Genomic DNA, 26,712 nt, shown 5'->3' with positions numbered 1-26,712 from the left:
TTATGAGGGGGGCTCTTCCTTTTGGAGGGGGGACCAAGCTCAGTGTTACAGGGGCACTGGCCCCTGTTGGCCCCTGCCAAGAACCGCCTATGTTGTGTGATGGGGAGGTTTTGTCACTGAGTGCATATCCTTAACATTAGGGTGCAATATCTTTAGTTCATTTTAAATTCACCCTCAGAATACAGAGACTGTTTATTATTTCCTCTCCAGAAATCTTGAGGCGTCGGTGATTTACTTTGAAAGGTCTCGACCGGAAGTTGCGGTGCGCCGTTAGATGAGGGAGGAGGGATTGGGTGTTGCCTTGGTGTCTCGGAGCTGAAGTCAGGATCCCCACAGTGTTGGTCCAGTCCGTTAGCCCGCCGTCCTTACCACTCTCCCCCCGCTGTCTACTCTGATATCCTCGCTGAATCTCGACCCCCCCCCCCCCACGGATCAACCATGGGAGTTGAAGGCTGCACCAAATGCATCAAGTACATGCTCTTCTTCTTCAACTTCATCTTCTGGGTGAGCAGCTTGTTTTTAAATCGCTGTGTTTGTCTTTTTTACGTGTGTGTGTGTGTACACGCAGTGCAGCCTCTCTTCTGTCTGTAGCGGGGTTTGTTTGGTGTGTTTTAGCCTGGTTTACCTTAACAGTCCGACATGAATGAACACATGAAACATAGCTAAGCTGACGGTTCATACCTGACATTTACACGTTAACCGTTATAACTTCTGAATAACCGCGCATGCGCTCTCACCGCTAGGAGAGATTCAGCAAAAACATGTCGAGAAAGGCGTGTGTGGTTAATGTATTTAACCTCAACACACACACCTCAGAGTCTTTAAATCAACGTGAAAAGTGACCGAAAATCCACGACGACCACCGCAGTGAACAGTCCACACACACACACACACACACACACACACACACACACACACATATACACACACACACGCGCGCGCGCGGTTAACAATTAAAATAAGGGTTAGGTCACCAATGAGAAGATCGATTACCTGATGAAAACTTTGAGAAATGTTTAGTAGTCTGAGACGTGGAGGTTGGCCTGCTAGGTTTTGGATAACGGCTTTGTTTGGATTACATCTTCCACCCAGTGTGTGTGTGTGTGTGTGTGTGTGTGTGTGTGTGTGTGTGTGTGTGTGTGTGTGTGTGTGTGTGGAGGGGGGACCCAAGGAAGGTGGTTTCCATTTGGTGAGTCAAGGCCCAGTGTTGGGTGATGGATCATGGAAACATTTGTGGATGTTTTAGTTTTTACTCACAGTCGTCTGTTTTCTTTGATTCTTTCAAACTTTTTCACTCTGAGTCATTCTCTTCAATAGAAAACATAACAACCACTCCATATTTAGTTATAAAAATAGAAACTGAGCTGAAGAAGCTTAGCTGCCTGATTGGTTGATGAAGGTATATCCCAGAGACAGTGACATCTGTTTGTGAATTACATTTTATAAAAATGTTAAGTTTCACTTTTAGGCTTTGGCCATCTTTGTTTTATTGGAGCCTTTTTTTAACAAGAGGGTGGAGCTGTAGGATATACTGCATTACACATGGACGTGTTGTCAGTGACGTCATCCATTGGTTTCTGACAAGCAACAACCTCCAATGTTTAAAAATGACGTCAATGTGGAAGTGCTAAAAACTGACTTCAGTTTCAATTTGAGCCTGGCATCAAAAGTGAGTCAATCTCCATTTGGTCCCATATTAAAATTTAAATTTTACAGCAGAAATAAACATGTTTAAAGCCATGTGCAATTTAGTTTAAAATAGCTCATTTCTTTATCCTCACACATTGCAGAGGGCTGTTTTTTAAAAATAATTCATCCGTTTTGACTAAATATAAAGGATAACAGTTTTTCATAATAAAGGGCGTGGCTGAGTTGACTGAGAGGGAGACTGGTTGTTGTTTGTCAGGAGGCCTTAGATCTGCCTCAGCTCCAGTTACTTGCCGGCCACTATAGGCTGACTGAGGCTGCTGTTGAGACAGCATTTCCAATATGGCGGCCGCCGACGTCGGGCTCCTTAACGCGTCATATGAAACCAGTTTCAGAGATTTCTCTTTCAAAGTCATTCACGTTTTTAAAGTTTTAAAAAGTCTTCTAATGCGATGGTTCCCAACCAAGTGGCAACATTTTTACAGCCTGGTACAAAAAAAACCAAAAATGGGTCGGATTAGTTATTGTCATCACTGGCACAGACTGTGTGGGGTCTGAATTGTTTGGCAGAATGGCTCCATTCTGATTTTATGATCGATACTTTCTATCCATAGTTAGGCGCGTAGCTGACATGATTGAAAGCTTAAAACCTGAGAATAAAGTGAAAAACATTCTAAAAACACGTTACTTTGTCTCTGACAGATAGCTGACGTCACTCAGGCTCCGTCCATTGATACATTTACAGTCTATGTTCCAAACCTTTTTTTCCTTGAAACCCCCCCCCCCCCCCACCCTGCACCAGGACCCAAACGAAAAAAAGTGATACATTGCTTTCAAAAATGAACATCAATTTTAATAGTTCTCATTGACAAAACCCATCAGGATCTGCCTTCACACTTTTTCTTAACAAAATCTCTTTGAACACATTTCCCAGTAATGTTTAAATTTCTGTTTAAATCTCATTTTGACAAAATCATAGCAGATAGAGCCTCGCCCATCCAAGATCTCAGGCAACCCCCCCAGTGGGGGCCCCGGACCCCAGGTTTGGAACCAATGTTCCAGTGTATGGAAGGCACAAGGCAGTGTGCAGGAGTTTGACATTATAACAAAGAAATGACCCAATCTAGGATTGTCTATAGGTCTTTTGAATTTGCAACATGGTATCTGAACAGCTATCAATAGAATTTGATTTTAACTAGAATTATACCAAAGTTTAAAAAAAACAAAAAACTGGTATTTTGGCAATGTTCTAACGACCTGTGATGGCGGAAACAAATCAGAGAAACAAGTTCATGTAGGGTGTGATTGTTCACAGTGTCTGCAAAGTGACTTTAATGTGATTGTTAGTGCATTACAGCATCCCTCTTACCCCGCCCACTTTTTAACCACTTAGTGTGACCGTGAGTGTTTCTCGAAAGATCTGTGAGAAGAGAAGAGGTCAGTCCATCTCAGAGAGACGCAGCGGCTGCTCTGTGCGGTCAGCAAGCAGCAGGCTGAGGGGGCTAGAGCTTTAAAATGAGACCTCCTGTTTCCATAAATCACACCGGACACTGGGAGGGAGGGAGGGAGGGTGGAGGAAGGGTGGGGGACTGCAGACAACGCCTTGCCACCCATACCCCCTCCTCCAGCATGCCCAGCATTCTGTAACCCCCTGTGCTCTGAGCAACGGGCAGAAATAGACTCTGCAGCCAGGGAGGGCTGCAGCTGATCTCAGGCTGAGAGTGGTTATAATCAGTGTTTAAAACACACAGCCACTTTCTTTATTTTACCAACAGTCTGCTGAAGGCCAACATGCCCACACTGTGTGTCAGCCAGCAGGACGTCCTCCCTCTGTCTGCGGACACACAGCTGCAGTAAACGTGTGTTTACACCATTTTCTTACAGAGGAATGTGTGACAACAAATGCTGAATGAGCAACAGGTGGTGATACACGATGTCTGTGTCAACTCAGACTAAAAACATTATCAGTCAGTGAATATGGGCAGCTTAACATTTTTATGAAGCTCTAATCTAAACCATTGAAGAGCTATCTGAGGTGGTCAAAAAATAAGATATTTTCAATACTACTTGTTTTAAAGTGCCACGAGCTGAAGATAGAGAGCACTGTCCAGATTGCACAAAGACATTGCTGTAACATTGCCAATGTTTTTGCGCAATTTAGACAGTGTCTCAGTCTCCTGCTCCTCCTGCCATTAAATATTGTGTTAACTTGAGTAAAATTTCACAACCTTTTTAACTAAAATGTCTGTCCCAGAAGAACACCGACTGAAAGAGGCAGCTGACAGTGATCCTGATACTATCGTTGGGTTACGTTAACTAGCTCATGTTAGCTAATTAGCGCTCACCTATGCATTGATTATGAAGAACTGAACCAGCAACTTTGAAAATACATAAAGCTGTCCATAACTTTGTAGACTTTAATCCTGGTAGCGGTGTAAGGGAAATGATTCTTTACTAGTTAGAAGAAAACATCATCAAAGTGAAGTTCACTTGGAGACAGAGTGTGCAGTGGTGGCCATTACTTTCTTAAGCTTTTTTTTGCCCTCCAAGCGTCCGTGTCGGTCACCTGACTGAAAGCTAGGATGGTAATTATTTAGAACTTACATTAGAAGTAATGGTAACTATGCTAATTTTGTCCTTTATTAGAAAGTTGGATTAATGCACTTGTTATTACTACAGGAACAACAATACAAAAGACTCTAAACATAACCACAGAACACAAATCCTACCATGGATGCACAGAAGGTGACACAATACCTGAATGTTATACTTTAATACAGTTCCATTTAAAGCAGACAATTGGATAACTGTTATAATACCACATCATTTAAAATAAGTCCATACCACCCAATATTTGATAATTGTGCAGACAAACTCGTGCACACTGCACACAGACATTGTCACCCCCTCTGCTCTCTGTCTGTTTGTACGAGACATAAATGTAACTTTTGCGTCTTTATGAAACACCAAAAGGACTTCAGAGACATCAGTAGAGTGGACCACCGTGCTCCCTTTGTTTCTCTTTGAGCAGCTTTGATGGAAGATCTGAACTCTTTGTGAAAGTCTCAGGACTTGTTGATTCTGTCGATCTCACAGAGATTTGTTTTCATTTTAAAAGGTGGTGTTGAAAGGTATCGAAGTATTGAACATTTTTAACAACCGTTATAAAAAGGGAGAGCAGAGTTTGGCGTAGCAGCCTGGATCTGCTCTGTCAGACACCCCGAACAGTTCTTCTGCAGGCTGTCAGCCAAAAAGATCACGATCAACAGGTCGGACTGCTGTACTGATTCTTAAGCGATGTAGCCAACTTCACAGATAGTTATCACCAGAGCAGAGAGCGTCAGAGCAGCCAACAGAGCCTCATTCTGCCCTCTGTCTTTTATACAGAATCTGGGTCAGGGCCCGAGTTAACACTTGGACTTACCAGCAAACATTAACATCAAATTATCTGTCAGCTAGTCAATGATTGTTAAATCCTTCGACACCAAACTCTATTGCGTGGCTTTTGCACCCACTAAACATGTGCAAATAAATCACAAATAGGCCGTCTAGTAGATAGAGGGAGCAGATCATTAGGCCCTGAGAGTGAAAGTGAAAACATGTTAAAACACCTGTCTATGTGTGTGTGTGTGTGTGTGTGTGTGTGTGTGTGTGTGTGGGGGGGGGGGTCGTGGCTGTGTAAAGCTATTTTTGGTGTCATGATTCGCTGGCTACTAATAAAAGTAGATGCTAAAATCATCACTTCCCATCAGTGTTCTGGAAAACCCGAGAGATAAACTCTCCAACTTGAAGATCTAATGTTCGTCTGGCACTTCACTGGGTTTTTTTTTCTGGTGCCTCGAATGCAGCGATAGAATTTATGCTGTTGTCCCAATGCTGACAGTGTTTGGAAAATGTTAGAATAAGTTATTTCAGATGTGCAGAGCTACTGTATTCTCCCACCCCAATGCTACATAGTTCAGCTCATTTTACCACTAAGTGTTTTGATTCGAGGTGATGGAAAGGTTGCTCGGCTGCAGCCACTCTTAAGGCCAAATGAACATTTTCTGCTTGTTTCTTCATTTTAAAACCTGAACCAAGTATGTTTAAATTAAGACTGCCCTCTAAAAGTCGACCACTAGACTCGGGAATCAGTTGAATTTAATCATTTATTTTAGGTGCTATTTCTTCTACATGTCTTCTATGACACATTTTTCACTAAATGCATCTTAATGTCATATAAGTCATCATCACATTGTTCAGATCTTCTCAATGAATCCATCAATATTTATGTCTCTACACTGTAAACAAATCTTTAAAGTGTATGACCTGCTGAACAAGTTTGAATTAGGGCCAGACCGATATTGATATTAGGAAGAGACAAAATCTGATACTGATATATCGGCAGATAGCTTTCTTTGATATATCTTCTATCCGTAGAGATAGATAGATATAGATGTTAGGGCTGGGAATCTTTGGGTGTCTCACGATTCGATTTTCGACTCAGATCGATTCTGGCTTCATTGATCCATGATCAAGTCTATTTATGAATACTTCAGGATCTACTCCAGTCATCTGTGTGACAGGCTGACTTTCTTGTTGCTCCATTTGGCATTCTACTGAGTTAAAGAGCTAACTTTAGCACTTAGCAGGGAGTGACTGATTAGCCCAGAAAGAAATCTGAATCTATTTTTTTCCCTACCTCTAATAGATGTACAAAATGTTTTGCGTTGATCTCTCAAATGCAGATATCAAACACATATAATAAAGACAAGGTGGTCACTCAACTGGAAAGTAAGTGGGCATGTACGTGCATCACTGTGTGAAACTGTGGTGAGTGATAATGTTTGTTGTAAATCCATAACACACTCTGCTGGTCACAGCCAGGAAGATAACTGCTAGTGTAATACAATAACACTTGAATGAAGTGCTATTTGACTGGTGAATAAATCAAGTAATATTGACGCATAATGGAGATAAGATAAGCAGATACTGATAGTCACTTGATATGCTAATATCGGCTCTTATTATCGGTTGGCTGATTAATCGGTCGAGCTCTAGTCTGAATATGTCTTGCTGACTGAGTTTAGCAGGAATAGTTAAACTACAAATATTATTTTTAACAGCTTAACTCTCATGAACCAGCTGATAGTCTTTTTAAAAATCTCCCAACAAATTCAAAGAAAGATTCAGGGATCCTCTAAAATTGTTGTAAAAGTGTTGAAAATGCTTCCAATGTAATAGCCTATATATTTTTTATATCATATTATACTTTTTAGATGTATACATGATGCATCCTGTGGTGAAGTCCTGTGTTTTAATCTGTGTTCCCTCTGCACACACATAAAAATGAAACGTCTCATAAAGGAGTTTAAATCAGAGTTAACCTTCAGTGACTCATCTCAGCACTTCACGTGGTCGCTGTGTGTGTGTGTGTGTGTGTGTGTGTGTGTGTGTGTGTGTGTGTGTGTGTGTGTGTGTGTGTGTGTGTGTGTGTGTGTGTGTGTGTGTGTGTGTGTGTGTGTGTGTGTGTGTGTGTGTGTGTGTGTGTGTGTGTGAGAGTGTGTGTGTGTGTGAGAGAGAGTGTTTAGAGTTTCAGCTCTCTCTCCAGTTGTGGTGTTGATCTGGTTGCCGGGCAGCAGCTGGACTGAGCTCAGGAATGAACCTCAGTGAGACGACGAGGGGAGGGGAGGAGGAGGTTGGGCTGTTAGTTAGTTTAATAAATAAACGTCTCTGGGCCACATAGAAACCATTTAGATAGGAAAATGTGAAATTCAAACAGTTAATTTAAAAGAAACGGTGTGTACAATGTCAACATAAGGGTTGTCATGATACCAGAATACCATTTTAGTAAAATCAAACAGTTTAATACCTGTTTAGATACAATAATCACTAAAATAGAAGTCCTAGTTGGATAAAATCTTGTTTAAAGACAGTGCTCTCCAGGGCTGCTTGATTATGTCAAAAATCATAATCATTAATAATAATCACTATTAAGGCTGGGCGATATGATTTTTTTTTTTATCACAATAAAAAACATCATATCAGTCGATATGTAATCATCACAATTTCAAGATAAACGTCAAATCATTATTTCTTTCAAATGTAAAGGCAGATTTTTGCTCCTCAGTATAAAGTTGAAGAAACCGGATGGTTAATTGTGGTTTAACCTTTATCGTCAGAACACGACAACCTATACTTGAACAGAGGAACATTTCTCAATCATGAGCACAGTGCACGGTGCTGGAAAACGCTGAGATGACAGTTTGCTGCTGGGGAGTCACACTTACAGTCCTGGTGCTTGCTGAGGGTCCACTAACACTTGTTTGGGAAGTTCAATCAATTGTTTCCTCCTGTGGTGTTGTCCGTTTTATCCTCACATATCCTCTTGTGTAAAAGTATGTTTAATTACATTTATATTGCAGATTTATTCATTGATTTGACAACATCTGGATCTCATTCATTTATTGAACTTCATTACTCGTTATTAAATGAATAGATACAAATAAATTACCAAAATGTTTAAGGTAGTGGTATTGTACTCTTGTGTCCAAAATATAACAACAAACTCTTTGAAACTTTTAGCACACGTGATAAAACCTGTGGACAAAAGAGACAACGCGGCACAGTAATCGTTTAATCACGAGTATCTTGTTTTCATGATCGTTTAAAAAAAGGACTGAAGATCTGAAGGATTCTTTTTTTTTTTTAAGCTTGTGGCTAGTTTTGGATATTTATTCAGGGTTGGGTCATGATTTACAAATATTCGATTAGTCATCATTACTGTAGTTCAAAGTGAACAATCACATTGGAACATGAGTTTCTTTTTTTTGTGTGGTTCACTTTTGATTTTAAGTGCATCGACTAGTACAGTCTGAAGCAACAGCAGCATGGCAGTCTCTCACATGAACAGAACTAACAGATGACGCAGAGAATGAGGATACGACTAAAGCTGAGAGCGACAGATTGAGGCAGAGCAGGCCGACACATTGACATGTGTCAATCAGAAAGTAAGCTGCCACGCCCACACGGTCCTGAGAAATGGTCTAAGACTAGCAAAATAAGCTGTTTTTGACAAAGTTTTCTAACAGTAACAAATGTTTATTTTCACTCTGATTGTCATGGATGCTTAATGATACATTACATTTTGATATGACATATTCATTGTTAATACTTCAAGTCAAGATTCCTGAGGCTTAGAGGCTATCAGCTCATATTCATCCCCTGCTCACATAAACCAGTCTGTGGTTACTTATCGACAAACACAAGCAGTTATTGAGCACAACTATGTGACCGCACACTTCATGAATCATTAATATGTTACATCGCTCCTAAAGGCATGTATTTTATTGAAGTTCTAACACTAGATAGAAAACACTTACTATCTCTACTGCCAGTTCATGATATATTAGAGAAACCTAGAAATATAAATTCACCTGGACTTTTACCGAAACGGTGATCCCAGAACTGAGGTACAAACCGAACTGTGACCTCTGTGAGTCGTTAGACCCCTGTAAAAGTACAACTGTAACAATGTAAATGTTTAAAATAAGGTTGTGATGGACCTCAGGTCAGCACCTAGTTTGTTCCACAGAGAATGACCACAGTAACTAAAGGCCCCCTCTCCGGACTTTGATCTAATTGTGGGTATGGCTAAAAGACCTCCACCTGATGACCTGAGGGTCCGGGTCGGGTTGTAATATGTGAGCAGGTCAGAAATGTACTCAGGAGCTGAACCATTGAGTGATTTATGGGCTAATCATATGATTTAGTAGTAGACAATAGTTTGTAAGCATCTTGAATAAGTTAGAAATGTTGTGATTAAAAAACAAAATAAAACATTCTTTATTTTCAGACTCGTCTCTTGAAATTCAAAAGTAAAAATTCAAAAGTCTAACTTATTTGTCGTCACACCTGCCTCGTTCATACTGGACATTCATTATTTCATAAAACACGTTTTATCCCATAAATATAGTTTGATTAGTTCTCATTCTGTTGTGTTTAGGTCCAGTATGTTTTCGGCCACACAGACGGAGCAAACAGATTGAAGTGTGGAGGACGGTAGAGGTGTCAGGTGTGACTCAAACAGGGCTGTGGATTTTTTCTTCTTTCTGTTTAAAAGCACGGTATTTTTCTGCCATCCGACGTTTATTTAACTTCTGCTGCGAAGGGTGAAGTAGGTTCCTGTGTGTCTGCTCAGGTTTATGGGAACTGTGGATATATTTAGCATTTCTTTGTCCTGGAGTGGACTAAACGAAGGGCTGAGGAAGGCTACTGTGAATGAAAAACAGGCAGATTAACACGGTTCCACAGTGCAGTGTGTCACAGGGTTTCCCCCAGGGAAGCTGAGCAGCAGAGGATGTTAGAACACAAAGGCTTTCTCATGTGTTAGCTGTGTAACATGTTGCCCTCAAATAATAAAAATAACTCTAATATTTAACTCAACATACCCAAAAACACCTGGACTGAATGAATACTGACTGAACATGAAACACTGTACCAGGTTGTCTGAAGGTGACAAAATGTGCTCGCAACACCTCCCTCACTTAGCAAAAAAAAAAAAAAAGCGTTTGCCGTTGAAAGGTGTGAATGTAGGTCTAAAGTAAAGTGAAACTAAAACGATATAGATACATGACAAAATACCACGTAAAAGCTGCATCATGGCTTTTGTCTACAAATTTTTTTCTGCATGATGTGAAAAAGACTTACTTTTTTATTTGCAATAACAAGAGAACTCTGTCTTATATTATTTTACAAGTTCAGCTGAGCGCACAGAGAACTGAGCGCTGTGCATACAGAGTGTGAACACTGACAGGTTTAGTCCTGCTATCTGACATATGATACAACGCACATGTAAATCAGTAATCTGCAGTTTAATCTGAGCTGTGTCCCTCAGACTCCAGTATTTGGGCCGAGCTACGTTCGCCAGCTGCAGATGCTGATCATCAAACTTCAGCCAGGAAAACAAATGAACATATTTTCCAAAATGTGTAACTTTTCCTTCAGTGGAAGATTTTGCCATTTCAGCTGAGCTGAGGCTGACTTTGCAATGACTAGGACAAGACGGATGTGCTCTATCTGTAACATTAAGGCGCAAAGTGAAACTTCTGTGTGGCGTTATTTCAGACGCTATATTGAAAGTCAACCCAAAAATACATTTACACAAGTTCAAATTCTCAACTCTAACAAGAAATGATGTGATGATATTTCACGTAATGATTCATGGAATAACTCAAGGCAAATGTTCCAATGTAAAATAACAAGCTAAGGCAATTTAAGATTCATAACAGAATATACAATACCCCAACACTACTGTGTCAAATGGGCATTAGGGCTGATAGTAATTGTATTAAATGTAGTTCTGATGAAGGAATTCCACTTCATCTGCTGTGGGACTGCTGCAAAGTGAAAGATTTGGTCTGGGATCACAAACAAGTGATGACCCGTACTGACTAAGTTATTCCACTCACTCCACAAACATGTTTACTACGACTACTACCGTAAAATCTGGACGCACTTTTAGTACCTATTTTTTCGTGTTAAAAGTTGGCTGCGTCTTATACACCGGTGCGACCAATATACCAGCATAAAATACTGAAACACGCGCCGTCATTACCGCGGGTGCAGCAGCCACTATCAGTGTGACCTGACGTGATTAAAACCCATCCCCATTCATTGTGTATTGAAAGCCGAGTGCACGCTGTGCTGGGAAAGACGGCGACACAGACCAGGCTGGCTGCGCAACTTTTTCCACATCTTTTCTCCCTCACGAGGTCATAATCATGCATTTACAGAAAACAGTGGTATATTGTTCTGTAAATAAACCTTGTGGAGTGCTCTTTTGATTGAAAGAGTCCTATATTAAAGTTAAAGAGTGACCAGCGGAGTTGGGCAGCGCGACTTGCAAGCTAGGAGTCTGTGCCTCACAACTTTCCCTGCAGGCAGAGAGCTCAACTACCGTACTGTTGCTAGTAGGAGTGCAAACTCCCGAACGTGAAAACAGACAGAACTAGAACAGCGACACAGCTGTACAGAAACTGCACGTTGTAGACATCGCTGAACACAATATAAATCCTCACGCAGGAAAACAGTTTAACGTTTTTTTTCTCTCAAAGAGACCTTCAAAACAGGGTGCGTCTTATACACCGGTGCGAGTTATATTCCGGATTTTACGGTATGTGATTAGCTTTAGTGGTTTATCTTCAAAGAATAACCAGACCACTAGGGATGGTCACAAAAACAGTAATTATGCCTGATTGTTGAGTTTAATGCACCGACTCCTAAAGAATGGATCACTGAAGCAATGGAAATAATCCGGTTGGAAAAAGTAGCTTTCAGGCTGCAAAGTAATGAGGAAGAAAACATGAAAACATTGGGATCCAGTGGAAAATGACTCCTCATCACTTTAGATTTAAACGTACAATATGTAGAATATTTACATAAAAACATATAAATGAATTTAAAAAATAGACAAAACTTATGTTATGTATTTTCTTATGTTACCTCAAATATTTCCAACAGTATCTATGCCAGATAAAATCTGTAATGTTATAGTTGTAACGAGGCGTGTCTTGTTGTTGCCGCCGCCATGATAGAGCTGCCAAGACAGACACGACATGTTGTATGTTGCCATGGAAACACCTCATGTTAAGTCAACTACTGCTTCATAAGGAAGCAGGAATCGCTACTGACAGCTGCCATACTGTTGCTGTATGTACTGCTGTGATTAAGAGTCATGTGAATTATAATGAAATACTAAATAAGTCTTAGATTTCTTGATCTGTCAAATGATTGTTGACCTTTTCTTCTTCCCTGTTTTCTTTTTTTCTGTTCCTGCCTCTACTGATGTGTAAAACACACGTTTAGTCGTCTTTAGGTGATAAATATAGGGGGATATTGTTTGAGGAGAACATTGTTGGGTGGGTGTTATTTGGATTTGTTGATTGTTCAGAGAACTTCCAGAAAGGGAAATCCCATTTGATGTCAGAGATGTTCATCTATTGTCTTTTGTTTGAAAATTTTTACAAAAAAAAAACATATTGGAGCCTGATTCAATGGCTTAAGATGGCACATTAAGATTAAAAAATTAAAACTCAAACAGTAGTTTTGAGTCAAATTCTTGAGGCGTTGAGATACTTTTGACATCCTGACTTTGAATCTAAAACATTGGATCAAAAACTCCATCCCAAAAAACATATTGTAAAGTTGTTTGCATGTCTCATCTTGACAAATCTTGAACTCCGACTTCTGAACAACCTGCAACATGATGTCGTTATTACAGCATCCTGAAGAGTAGTTTATGGATGAGCAGTCAAGTCTGATCCAAGCTAACAGGTCATCAAACTGGGTAGCTGGAAGCAGCAGGAAAGTTCAGCTAAGAGAGAGTGCACGTAATGATATGAAAACAGACAGGATAGGGTTTGGTTTTCTGATGTTACGAAAGGTTGACTATTTACAGGATGTGTCTAACCAAAGTGAATTTTCACAAATGATATCTATTGTCTTGTGTGAAACATAGCGTGAATAGACTTGGCTTCTGTTCTGAAATCATGCCAACATAAGCTACAGGTAGTAGAAGGTGAATTATGAAATGATGAAAACAAACAGGACATAAAGCAGATGTAGGTCATACTGTGGTGACTGACCTGTGTGTGTGTATGTGTTGTGTGTTTGTTGCAGCTTGCAGGAGGTGTGATCCTGGGCGTGGCCCTGTGGCTGAGACACGACCCAAAGACCAGCAACCTGCTGGAGCTGAACTTTGATGGAGCCCAAGCCCCCAGCACCTTCTACATCAGTAAGTGTCTCACCTGTAACACCTGTCTGTCTCTCACCTATGGACACTAGAACAGGGGTCGACATTAAGTTAATCTGACCACTGGCCCCACCCTTAACCACCGGCCCAGGAACAATACCTTTAATTCCAGAGAAGAGCTACCTTATCTTTTCTGCACTCCTCCAGTGATTGCGCTTTCTTTAAATGTTCATTTTTGCCCAGATTTTGTCTGGGAACTGGTAGTTTCTAAAAACGCTTTCTACACTACTTTATGAGAGAAACTCTGAGCTACAATTTGTACAATCCGAGTGTTGTGAGCAGCTGCCTTTCAACTATTGCACACACATGAAAGCAGGCACTTTTGAAATGTTGATGCCCTCGCAGTAATTAATGAGATGTTGTTGTTAATTATCAAACATTGCAGGCAAACACCTGCATGCTTAATTGCACAAACATTGACAATGTTTCCGTACAAAAGGTTGCCATTGTATTTGTGCAATCTAGACAGTGCTCTCTCTCTCTCTCTGTGTTTTTGTGTTTTCATACCTTTGATCATTTAAATAAAACAGAAAGTATCATTTTGAAACACATGGTATAAGTATTTCAATCTCTAAAATATTGAGCTGTCAGTTTCAGAACACAGTGTGGTTTCATTGTGTTTCTTTAAGAACTTCAGTGGCACAGAGATAATGTGTGTGAAGAGCAGAGTGGATGTTGAAACATGTATTGACGTCTGACTCTTTATGGTGATGGGATCACCCTGAAGACTCACAGTTAACAATGAACAGACAGTAAGCTGTTCAGTGTATGGATGTTACATTTATTATTGATGAGTTAAAAGGAAAAAGGTGACTTTTGAAGACCTTATTAATAGTTAATTATTCTTTCTTTCTTATGATAATGGTTATTACAGAGGACACTTCTGCTGTTGGCTGTGTTTCCTCTTGTTTGTTAACCCTTTGATTTCTGCAGAATAATGACTCATCCACTGAGTTTTTATTTAGAATACTGCTTATTTTGATGCAGGGGCGTGTGCAGGCTTTTTTGGACTGGGATGGACTGGCTTGTAAAGAGGTGGCATTCATGTGCGCGCACAAAAAGAAATATGCAAAAATGTCTGTCTCCACTTATCATGTTGACTTTTAAGTGAAGAGAATGGCAGCATATACATCTTTAAGCTTACTTCTTAAGGACTCAAAAAGAAGATATCCAAAGTTACAATTTAAAGTACGTAAAAAATGCATGCTATCTTATTTGTACTTAGTTGGTTGTAAGTCAGACAGTGTCTATGAGTTTGCATGTACATTTTTATGGACCTTTACTACGCACCCATCGTGTGAAATAGATGTGCAAAATATCTTTTCACCATTTAAAGTACTAACGTGAGAAAATATGCAACATTGAAAGAAAACTACTCCTTGCAACACCACCAGAGTAGTTTATTTTTTACTTAAGTCCCGCCTCTGTCAAGCTAAATAGCCAGTCATGGTTTAGGATTTTGGGGTGGCACCTTGGTTGGCTAATGAAACTTCAAGGGGGGCCCATGCCCCCCCCCCTCTGGTCACACTCTGGTTGTAAGTTCATTCAGAGTAGCTTCAAATACTTCACATCTATAGAACCTATTCTGAGCAGCTTAAACACTTTGGAATTCAATCAGGCATAATAAATGATCAAAGTGTGTCAAAACTACCAGTCGTTTAATACATTTAGCTGATTCTACATACGCTTCAAAACAAATCTGAGATGTAGAAACATGTTCCAAATAGTTTGTGGTTAATATGTTTATCCTCCTCCTGAGAGCTCACACTGTAAGAGTTCAATCTGAACCAAATATCAATAAAGTTTCATTTGAAAACTCCCACAGACAGAAGTAAAAGACAGATCTATGTATTTCAGTCTCATACACACAGCTTAAATACATACACACACACACACACACACACACATTCTTTAGCTTAACCAACAAAGGTAACTAGCAGCTCAATAATAAGATTCCCCGTCAGCTGGATTCTGCAGGTATTCCCTGCCAGCGATTCTCTCGTTTATCATCTTCGGTGATAGGAGGGCGTAGACCCATCAAACAGGCATATCTGTGGTTGCCATGGTGATTTAGAACGCTGTCTGACATTATGCACACAGGTGCAACCAAAATTTCAAATAAGCAGAAATTCATCCTACTGGCCCGTGACAGCTCCTCGGCTGTGACCGCAGCGCCTCTCTGTACACTACATGGCAAACGACGCGCAATATGGCTGGAATTCAGCTCGACTTCAACATCAGTCATGTGGCTCATAATTGGGGTCATAACCGGCCACAAAAACTCAGTGTTGGCTTGGCCTACTCTTAGAAAAACAATCTGAGCGTGTCTGTGACAACAACAACTTGTAGTGATCAATGATATTGTTGAATAAAAAAACCTAGGTTTAAAAAATAGGATTCATATTTCAGCTGACTTAAGAGTACAGGAGAGGTTGTACAGAGCAGACCCCCCCATCACCTGGGCATGAAAATATGAATGTGGTGTGAAGCAAGGCGGGTCCTGGATCTTTGGGACTAAAAGAGGACACACAGCTCATCATGTGACTCAACAACCACATGAAGTTATCTGCTGTCACCTCCCCACACAAACCCCCGTCACCGCTGAGTCATCTGCCCGAGAGTAAGAGGAGCAACAAAGGAGAGAGGAGAGAGGGACATGTAGAATAATAGACAGAGGAGAGAGAGAGAGCGAGCAAGCGAGCAGCATATCTGTGATCGTTCAGCCGTCAGAGAGGAACTACTTTCTCTAACCGCCCATGATTGCATCCTTGCGTTACGTAAACCTCCCTCCATTCCACATGAGGAAGAAAAAGCCTCGTCGGTTTAGGAAAGAATTCCTCACTGACCGTCCCTCCTCCTCCTCCTCCTCCTCCTCTCTGGCGTCCCCGCCCCTCCTCTTTCACTCCCTGTGAAAGTTTCCCTCTCCTTCTCTCCGCTCGCGCTCTTTCCACTCTCCCTCCCCCTCACTTCCCCATCTGGTTGTGGTTAGTGTTCCAGTCGTACTGTCTCACTCACTCACCCTTATTTTCCTCCCCTCCCCTCCCTCCACTTCTTCTCCTCCCCCTCCTCCTTCCAGGAACTTTTTCAGCTCTGACCTCTACATCTGCTCCTTTCTCTCACCCCTCAACCCACTCAAACACTTCCCATCACGGCCCAGTTTGAGATAAACGCCGTGGTCGACCTTTTAAAGTTTTTCCACTTGCGTCAATCGATAATCAGCTCAGTCATGTTTTACTGCAAAACTTTTTCAAAGGAAAAGATCCTTCATAGTGACGTCTCACTTCTTGTTTTTTTGGTTTTCACGTTGCCCTGTAGTTACCTCAACAGTCACTTCCTTATTTTTTAACGAAGCCATTACAGCTTTAATGCTGAAATAAGATTCTGTCAACAGCATGGTGGTTAGAAGGAGAGGACACAATGAGTCAGTGTGAGTACAACCAAATCACACCAATCCTCAGTCGCTTTTTTTAAACTTGAAGAAGCATGTTTGTTCCAATACAGCACAAGCTGCTAATAAATCTTTTGGTTTATTACATTCTGAGGTTTAAATGAGTTTTCCATGAACAGCCCTGTAAGATCACGGGTCTAATACTAAGAAGTGAGTGTAACACAGCCAGGCTATCTTTCAATTATCTGGCTTCTCTAACACTGATTTAAGAGACCACACTAAACGAGTACATAAAGCTGGTTATCAACTCAACAAGTCAACACAGAGTTTCTGCAGGAAAGGGGCGGAGTTAGCTTCATATAACCATCACAATCATGAGCATGTCTGCTGCCAGCAGATCGTCATACATAACAGACTCTGAGAAAACTATAGCCTGTCAAAAAATATGAAGATAAACACAAAGGCTACTACAGACTAACATCACACAGCTGCAGCAAAAAGAAGAAACATCACCAGGTGTGAATACACTGTTTAAGGCTTATTATCTCACTTTGTCATCGTCAGTTCACCTTAGATCTAACTATAATTACTCTTGATTCTTCCCTTAAATACATTTGTTGCTGAGATTTTTTTCTTGTGACGTGTATGACCGTTTTAGACGTTATATGTCAGCTGCAGCACCGACGGTGACAATCAGAGCGGTATGGAGCCAAAGAATCTATTGATATGTAAAAAAATACAGGAAACAAGTATTTGTTGGTCTCTCTCTCTCCTCCCCTCTCTCAATCAGCTCACAGAGCTCCACAATCAAGAGATGTGACGGCTTTGGCAACATAAGAATGCACAGAAAATAACAATTACAAAGCTTTTAAAACTCAGGTCATTTTGTAGGTTTCAACATTGGAGTCAGTTTTGTTTGATGTGTTTAGAAAACTGGATAAAAACAGTCTGATTTTTGTATTTGTTTTGACACAGTTTCATTCACTTTCATCAGTAGTTTGTACAGCTTAGAGGGATATTAAAGCATTTTAAATTACTTTACATTACAAAAAAGAACATCACAAGGAGAACCTTTTCAATGGTGACAGTAAGGGTGTCAAAATGTTTCCAATACCACATGATGATCACTGATTATTTTAATGATCGACACAGTATCAAAACGTCACAAGCCTTTAAAAACTCCAGATCTTCAGTCATTCTTTTTCAACCACGAGCTGCTGTGACAACAAAAAGAAAGTGTTGTCTAAATGGAAAATATTCTGGTATAGAAACGTTTCCAGTATGTATAACAATTTGTGCAATTTCTTTAGTATTTAAAAACAATAAATTAAACAATATTTGGTGTCTTGTACTTGCATTTTTGTTGCCGTGGTATGTAAACAGGAATCCGTATTTTTATTTTTATTTTTTTCATCACAGGTTACAGAATTTCTCTGTAGTGGAGTTACACTGACTTCCACTCTGCAAAATGGTTTCTGAGTAAGACAATCCATCAAACACTCTGATATTTCATCTTTTTATGAATCAATAATTCAGAAAAAGAGTGAGGGAAGGCACATCTCTGTTGAGGCACAGAGATGCTCATCAAGCTTTGTTGATTTCCTGTCTCACTCTGTGATTCTAAGATGAGTTAACGTACGTGCGTGCGTGCGTGTGAGCATGTAAAAAGTCCAATCAGCAACGTTAACACCAACACTGGTTTGGTTACGTCTGCCATCACCATTAAAACCGGATGTTTAAATGTTGTTTCAGTGTCTGACTTCCCGTCCCGCTTGTTCTTTTCTGTGCTAAATTGATGCGCCGTGCTCCGGCCGGCTCCGGCACGGTTGCACCGTAGGCTAGATCCTGTTGTTAAGGTTACAGAACACTTGCACATAAGCGTTCAAAAAGTATATCAATACTATGCTGTATCGATTTTCTCCTCCACCTCTAGTATGGACTAGGCCGAAGTCTGTAATCTTTGTCCCAAGTGGTCGTATGAAGGAGGGAGTTAAAATAACTTGGATAATAAAAATATTAAACTAATCTAAAATATGTCAAGGTGTTTTTTGTTCTGTTATATTCCTATGATTAATCAAAGTAATTTATATAGAGCACAACAATAAAGCGACTCTTAAATATATTTTTTTCTTTATCAGCTCTTCAAATTACAGTTTAATTGATAGGTTCTAAAAAGGACTTCAACTTTAACTAGCTCCAGATTTTAAATCCAGATGTGTTTTGTCGTTTCGATGAAACTTCCGACTGTTGTGTATTAAACAAAGAACGCCTTCCTCTCAGCGGCTTCCTCTTCCCTCTTATATTTTTAATTCAGAGGTCCGGCCTTTTTAAAAACATGAGAAAATCTGATTTCATGGGGGAGTGAACGCAGTGAAAACAGATATTCATGCTGGAGTTTAATGGAGAACAGCCTGCAGACAACATGTCCACAAAGCAGACTCAGCTTTGAACTGAAGCTGCATGGTCATTTAAATGGAGCATCATAATGCGGGATGGTCACAACAACATTGGATGTGTGACGTTATAACAGACGTTTGCTCAAACACATTATGTTGCATTTTTTTCTGCTTGAAATGAATTTTTGCCTGAATGATCTTCAGCATGAGTTTGACTGCTGGAAGCTCAACGTGTGGTTTACACTGTCTGCATCATCTAGCCGTATTTATAGTCGAGAAATCCCGGAGGGCCAACCCTCATTTAGGCAATGACATCGAGTCATTTGGAGAGTCAATTGAAAAACAGTTAAAATCTTAAAAGAACCAGAAGACGATGGATAAAAGGCCACTAGAATAAAATAAAAACATGGGATTTCTAAGCAGTTCAGACGGACAAAAGGAATAATAAAATACAGGAGTGTAAGAAAAGCCTAAAACCAGTCCACAGACATATGGAGAAGGTAGCCAGTGGGAAAAAGAAAAAAAAAAGGGTGGTCAAGGGGGGGTGCCCCCATGGAGAGTATTGTTGTAAATTTAATGTTTTCTGGCAAATTTCAATGACACTCAAAACTTCCCGGAGGTACACCAACACTTAGTTCTCTGCAGTCTGGTGAATATGAAAAGGTAAATGGAAAACATTACAATATTATGTCAGTATTGTAAAACAATATATAACAATGAGACTTACTGCATGAAGCTCGTGTTGTTGCATGATTTAATGAATATATAATATAATTTGGCTAATATTAATCTGACACAGACATCTCCTCTCAGCCGAGCAACCCCACAATCAGAACAAAGTAGTATGAGCAGAAAGTCAGGCTTACATGTGATTAGAAGTGAATTAAATGAGAATTACTTTATAAATAAAATACACTTTATAGAACAGGAAGAAGTAACAATTGGGAGGTTTCAAAATCAGATTTCTAATGTGTCAAAAAGGTCAAAGGAGATCATGTATTTTGTTCCAGGAGTTTGAAAAATCCGACTTAACAAGTTCTGATTAGACTCAAGAAACATTAAACAGAAGCCGGTGCGAGGAACGTGTACAATCATGCCCGACCGAGAAATGACGAAGTTCTGCTGGGAATTTACCTACGAGATGTTTATCAATAAAAAGATGCCTAGCACGTCTTTCATTGGAAAAAGACTGACTGCAGAAAGTGTCCACAGAGCCGATGTGCAGCTGCAGTTTTTAATCTCAGTGGTTACATCTACAGGACTAAAGGGTTCACTGTTGAATTTTAAACCTCAGATATGATACTTGCAGAAATCAAATTGAATCGATACCGGTTTCGTTACCAAAAAAAGAATCCTTAGAAACGTGAACATTCACACAAACTGTGAACAGAAGAGAAAAGGGGAAGAAGACGGGGGAAATGAAAATTCAAGGAAATGTTAAAAAAATTTACAGGCAGCTGCAAACAACGAGTATGATGCAACATGGGCATCAGAGCTGCTGAGTTTCACATGAAATCTAAAACACAAGACAGCACACGATGTAAAAAATGTTGTTCATTTGTTTTGGTCTTGAGAAATAAGAGATAACAAGAAATGAACTTGTTATCACAGGAAAACCAGCGTTTTCATCCGGAGTTAACGACTTACATAAGCCGAGAGGAAACAACTAAAATGTGATATTATAAATATGTTTATCATATGAAAACAGAGTAAAACTGAATGACTGAATGAATCTTTATTTCTGTGTCTGGCCTCACACGGCCCATCCCTAATGGGATTATTCAGACACATTAAAAACACCCAATGAGACACATACAAAAAAATAATACAAAAGATAAAGTAAACAATACAACACCAAGAAAACTGGTATGACTCAATAAACACATTTTACAAATAGAGAGAGAGAGAGAGCGAGAGACTGTAAGCTTCCAAATATGTACATCTGTTCATTCATACCCAGGTCAAAATGATGCTGTGTCAGATCCACTCTGAGAACCTGCTACTGTGCTTATGTTCTTTGTGTGTTTCCTTCTGTTCCAGGCTTTGTAAATATTATAAAAAAGACATTTAATTATTTCTCTATCCTGGAGCATCATGCCTCTACAGCCACCTTCTGTCTGTGGCTGTAGTGATGCCCAAGCCCCTGCTAATGAAGAAGATCACACATCGCCCTCTTTTCAGAGACCCCACCATAAAATCTTGCGTGCCAATATTCTGTTTGGTAGGTCAAGCATTCTTTTCCCTAAATTGACCATATTTACCTTCCAGCTGACCTCACATGGCACCCACCCCATGTCACCATTAACAGCAGACAGATGCATATTTATGAACCCCCTAGGTAGTATTGAATTGCCTAAATCCCCAAAGCCCAGACGAGTAATCCAGGATAGGACAAACCCAAGACTGATATAACTAGGTATATGTGTCACAGCCCTTATATCTTAGAGTCTTAGTTTTTCCAATTATACCGCTGAGAGCTCTGCTTGAAGACTCTGCCAATACTGATGTCCCTAAATGTAAGGATGTATGTCCGCCTAGGGCTTCTGTACTACACAATAAACAAACACTGGATGGTTTCAGTTTTTTATAGCTGGAGCAAGTTCTTCTGCACCTTTCAGTCATTTAGGACTCTTAACATGTAAAAGAGGCCAGATTTAAAAAGAAGTGTAATCACCCTTTAAAGGAGCAATAAAAACTACATTCAAGAAATGTAAAATGAATTTAAAAACATTTAAGACAAAGCAAAGGAACCATTTCTCTTAATAAGTCGTTGTAAACGACAGATGGAGGCTGGAGAGTTGTCATGGGGTTTGCTAGCTCCTCCAGACTGTACGAGGAAAAGGAGGAGGAGTATGAAGAAATGGAGAGAGGAGGCGAGCAGAGTGAGAGCACACAGTGAGTGTAATGGAAGAGAAGATTAAATTAAGAGAGACAGGAAGAGACATTTAAGTAAATGGAATTATTGAGAGCATAATTTGGATTGCATTGAATAGAGAGAGCAGAAGCGAGGAGAGGGGGGAGGAGTGAGCACGAGGAGGAGTACGACGAGAAGAAAGGAGAGGAGGGGAGAGAGAGAGAGAGGTGGGGAGGGCGTGTCAAAAACTGGAGAGTTACAATCTAAGAGAGCACTTGGTCCGTCTCCAAGATATCGATTTAGAAATTAGCCTCTGTGTGTGTGTGTGTGTGTGTGTGTGTGTGTGTGTGTGTGTGTGTGTGTGTGTGTGTGTGTGTGTGTGTGTGTGTGTGTGTGTGTGTGTGGGGCTCTGTGGGTAGAATATAGTGAGATATGGATGCAGAACTGTTAGTGGTCTGAAATCTTGTTACCTCTGATATCTGACAGGCAGGAGTGATGATGCTGAGTCTGAACACTCCCCGCATGAAACCACGGTAACCAGCACACGATGACATCACTGTTTGTGCTTCTTTCAGTACGGTATTTGTACAGCAAAGGGTTAGGGTTCAGTGATTGATGGAGCTCCTGATTGTTCAGTATTAAACAAAAAAATAAAGATTTCCTTCTCTTGTGTGATTTTTTTATTTTTTATTTTTTGCAGTCAAAGTTTCTCTGAGGATATTTATTTCAATTCAAGCTACAGTTATCGTGATACTAGAGTTTTCAATTTAGATACGATTCTAGTAAAAATGAAATGAAATCGACAGCTGTTTGATACCATGGCAACAAAAATAGATGTTCTAGGCACCCAATATTATGTAATGTCTTAAATACTGTTGTTACGTGCCGTAGCCACACCTGTGGCTAATTACTAATCAGGAGCAAAACTATAAAGCGCAGGAGAGAGGAGGCTGCCAGTGGGTCGTTGGACTGCGTGTGTTTTTGACATCGAGAAATTGAGTGTGATCCTTCTGTGGAAAGATTGTGTTCTGATTAAGGCCTTATTGTTTATATCTTGATTGTTAGTTTTGAATTGTGTGTAAGATTGATTGGCTTCTCTTTTGTTTGGTGTTCTACATTTTGCTTTAGTTTGTTAATACATCCTTTTAAACTTCGCTTATAATTAGTTCCTATTTCTTTCCCCTGGGTTTTAATTTATTGTTACTCCCCTCATCCCCTAGCCATCTTGGGGAACGTAACAACTGTGCACTAGTCTCCTCCTGTAGACTAGTCTTTGTAAATAATCAAATAAACTAATTCTTCTTACTTAAAGTGAGAAGGTTGCCTGATGCACTTTCACAGACTTCTATAAATAAAAGACAAAACAGTGCAGAATAGTAAACCATCATCATACCGTTCAGTGCTTCCTTAAAGCAGATGTGATCATCTAAGAAAATTATCACTCTGACATGCAGTGATTGAAACGTTAGAAAGCAAACTACCCTACAAATCAGCACATGCTAAAGTTCTGTTAGTTAGGGTTGCAAACTTTCCTGAACAAATTCAAATATACGAGTATGTTTGACGACAGAGGAGTACTCATCTTATATTATATGAAATAAACCTTTAAATATATTTCATATGTCATGTAAACATGAAGGCATTTGAATTCTACTCAGTGTACACAGCAGACATGAAAAGCATCATGACAAAGACAAAAGCAAATTATAAGATGACGTTTAAAATGTTTTCCTGAGCATGTAAGAGATTACTGAAGACATGAATATGTTTGTGTGAGTTTGTCTTTTTGTGCTATGCTGAATTTGAATATAAAATCACACAACAGTGGGAATATGTCCCTCCCCCTCCCAGGCTGCCAACCCCCGACACCCCTGACCTTTGACCTGAACTTTTATGAGCCTATCTTTCACTTCCTTTACTCAGCTGTTGGACTGGACAAGCGGGCTTCAAGCTACACTCCCTCCTCAGAATAAAAAGGGTTATAGACAAGAGATTCAACTGGCAAAATGCTCTCCCTCTATACTGTTAAACATGACCCTGTGTGTGTGTGTGTGTGTGTGTGTGTGTGTGTGTGTGTGTGTGTGTGTGTGTGTGTGTGTGTGTGTGTGTGTGTGTGTGTGTGTGTGTGTGTGTGTGTGTGTGTGTGTGTGTGTGTGTGTGTGTGTGTGTGTGTGATGAATGATGGAGCAGGCTCTTTGTGTTAGAAATCACTGAACAGCTTCCTGTGAACATAACTGGAACATGACTCACTTTATTCTGCTGGCATCAAAACAACACTGCGCCCTCTGCTGGTCAGCAGGTGTTACTGCATGTGTGTATTTAAATGTCACTCACAGCGTGTTAATAGAAACCTTTTAGTGGTTTCTGTAACAGCTTCACGTCTGCCTGCAGTGTTCATGTGTGTCCATGTTTGTTTCTGTTACCATGGGGATTAATATGTCAATCAATACTGTGTGTCTGTCCAGGTGTCCACATCCTGATCGCTGTGGGCGCTGTGATGATGGTGGTCGGTTTCCTTGGATGTTATGGCGCCATCCAGGAGTCCCAGTGTCTTCTGGGAACTGTGAGTCTCCCCCTTTTCATCCCTTCATACACCAAATGACCTTTTTCATGACAGGAATCACATTTTAAACCAGAAGTTTACAATATTTCACTGATCAGCACACGGTTCTGGTAATGATCTGAGGAAAACAGAAAAGATATATACACAAGGCTGGTCAACATGGAGGAATTTTTGAATGCATTAAAAAAATGTTTTGGATGAAAATGTAAAAGAACTAAACACATTTGTTTAACCTTAAAGATGAATAGATCATAGTCCTATGGCAGCTATGGAAGCTCGTATGTTGTTATCATGTATGACTGTTGAGTTCCAGGTTTAAATTATGTGAACGTTGCAAACTGTATATGTACTGTATAATATGCCTTTATTGTAGAGATAGGACAATGGACAGTTTCGGAAATTAGGGAGAGAGAGAGAGTGGAGAATGACATGTGGGAAAGGAGCCACAGGTCGGATTCGAACCCTGGCCGGCCACTTGTAGGACCACATTCTCCTTACTCGCCACTACGCTGCCAGCGCCCCCAACTGTTTTCATTTTAAAGCTTCCCGATTTATAAGAAAGCACACAGAAAATGGATTTAGTATCAATGCTAAATGGACTTCAGCTTGTAAAGCACTTCTCTTGTCTTCTAACTACACAAAGTGCTCTTACACTACTTATCAGATTCACTCATTCATACACCCCTGGCGTAGCAGCAGGAGCAATCTGGGGTTTAGTGTCTTACTCAAGGACATTTTGACATGTGGCTGCGTTACATTTAAGCTCCAAATAGATCCATCAAGTTTAACCTCCAGGCTTCCATAAATGTCGTCAAGATGAGCGTTTATATCTAGAATTGATAAACGCCTTTCATATCCATGATTCTTAATCAGAATCAGAATCTGGGTTTATTGCCAAGTACATTTACACATACAAGGAATTTGACTTGGTGTATTGGTGCTAAACAATTAACAAGGAAATAAAGCAGAACTAGCAACAACTTAAATAATACAGTATAAGAAGATATTACAATATATAAAATAGAATTTAAAAATATTAAATATTCAAATTAAAAAAAAAACACAAAATGTACAAAAGGTGCAATGTAGGAGCTGTGCAGTGGACTATGAGGAGGAAAAAAACCAAACGTAAATGTTAACTAGGAAGTGGCTGAATGCTACCGTTAGCCGTGTTCTGGGTTATTAAATCTATTTGTAATTCATAATATGGCCTGATGCCACTCCAGATTTTCACTATCCATGGTGAGTGTAGTTTCTGATGAAATGAACACATTTGCTCAGATTTGATCCTGGAACAAAACAGTGAGACATGCTAACAACACACAGTAGACTCCACCAGCCTGCAGCAGTGTAATGCCTGCAGTATAATCCGTGAAGGGTCAAAGTGCATCCACTAAGACTAGTTGCTTTTGTTACTGACAGGCTCAGATTGTTATTCTAAGTGTCTGACAACATTACAGAACAGATCCCCGCAGATAGAGACCTTTTTGTTCAAGAGGAAGATGATTGTAAACAGCTGTCACATCACTCTCTACAAACACACCAGACTCCATTGATAAAAACAGGACCTGAAGTTCAAAGTCCCTGGAGGCTGCTGGACTAATGCTGCCTCAAAGGGATCATTTTATTGTGTGTGTTTTGTGTTCTGACACAAATATGTCTTGGATATGAAGAACACTATGACACAAATACATTGACCTGATGTATGCAGTGACTGTTTTTATGAATGAAGTCTGGTGTGTTTATAGAGAGTGATGTGACGGCTGTTCGTTGATAAAGAAAAGAATCTCCCTCTTAAACAAACAGGTCTTTTCTGTCGGATTCCTTTCTGTGATGTTGTCAGACACTTTGAATATCAGTCTGAAGCTCTATTCACACAAACAGATTTCAGTATTTTTGTCTGCCAGCCCCCCAAGAAAAAAATGTCTGCATGAAGTCAGGGTGAGCTGATGTGAGAGGACAGTCAGGACACAGCGGGAAATATTCAAGAAACTTTGGGGAGGAAAATGAGATATGTATCGCAGGACAGGTGCTATCTCAATTCATGTTATGAACCTGAACCTGTTTGTTTAT

The 26,712-nt window shown here is 40.0% G+C and overlaps 1 protein-coding gene across 1 annotated transcript in view; it reads left to right on the top strand.

Annotated features, from left to right (window-relative positions):
* The first annotated feature begins 297 nt into the window (after nt 1-297).
* Nucleotides 298-26,712, top strand: part of LOC132977958 (CD81 protein-like) — a 34,713-nt gene continuing 8,298 nt past the window's right edge. Inside the window, exons 1-3 of the mRNA XM_061042901.1 lie at nt 298-504; nt 13,306-13,420; nt 24,542-24,639. Coding sequence (XP_060898884.1) covers nt 439-504; nt 13,306-13,420; nt 24,542-24,639 — 279 coding nt within the window. The 5' untranslated portion in view covers nt 298-438. The remainder of the gene's footprint in view (nt 505-13,305; nt 13,421-24,541; nt 24,640-26,712) is intronic.

The sequence above is a fragment of the Labrus mixtus genome, chromosome 1 (genome assembly GCF_963584025.1).
Source record: "Labrus mixtus chromosome 1, fLabMix1.1, whole genome shotgun sequence".
Lineage (NCBI taxonomy): Eukaryota > Metazoa > Chordata > Actinopteri > Labriformes > Labridae > Labrus > Labrus mixtus.
This window is presented reverse-complemented; position numbering and strand designations above follow the sequence as displayed.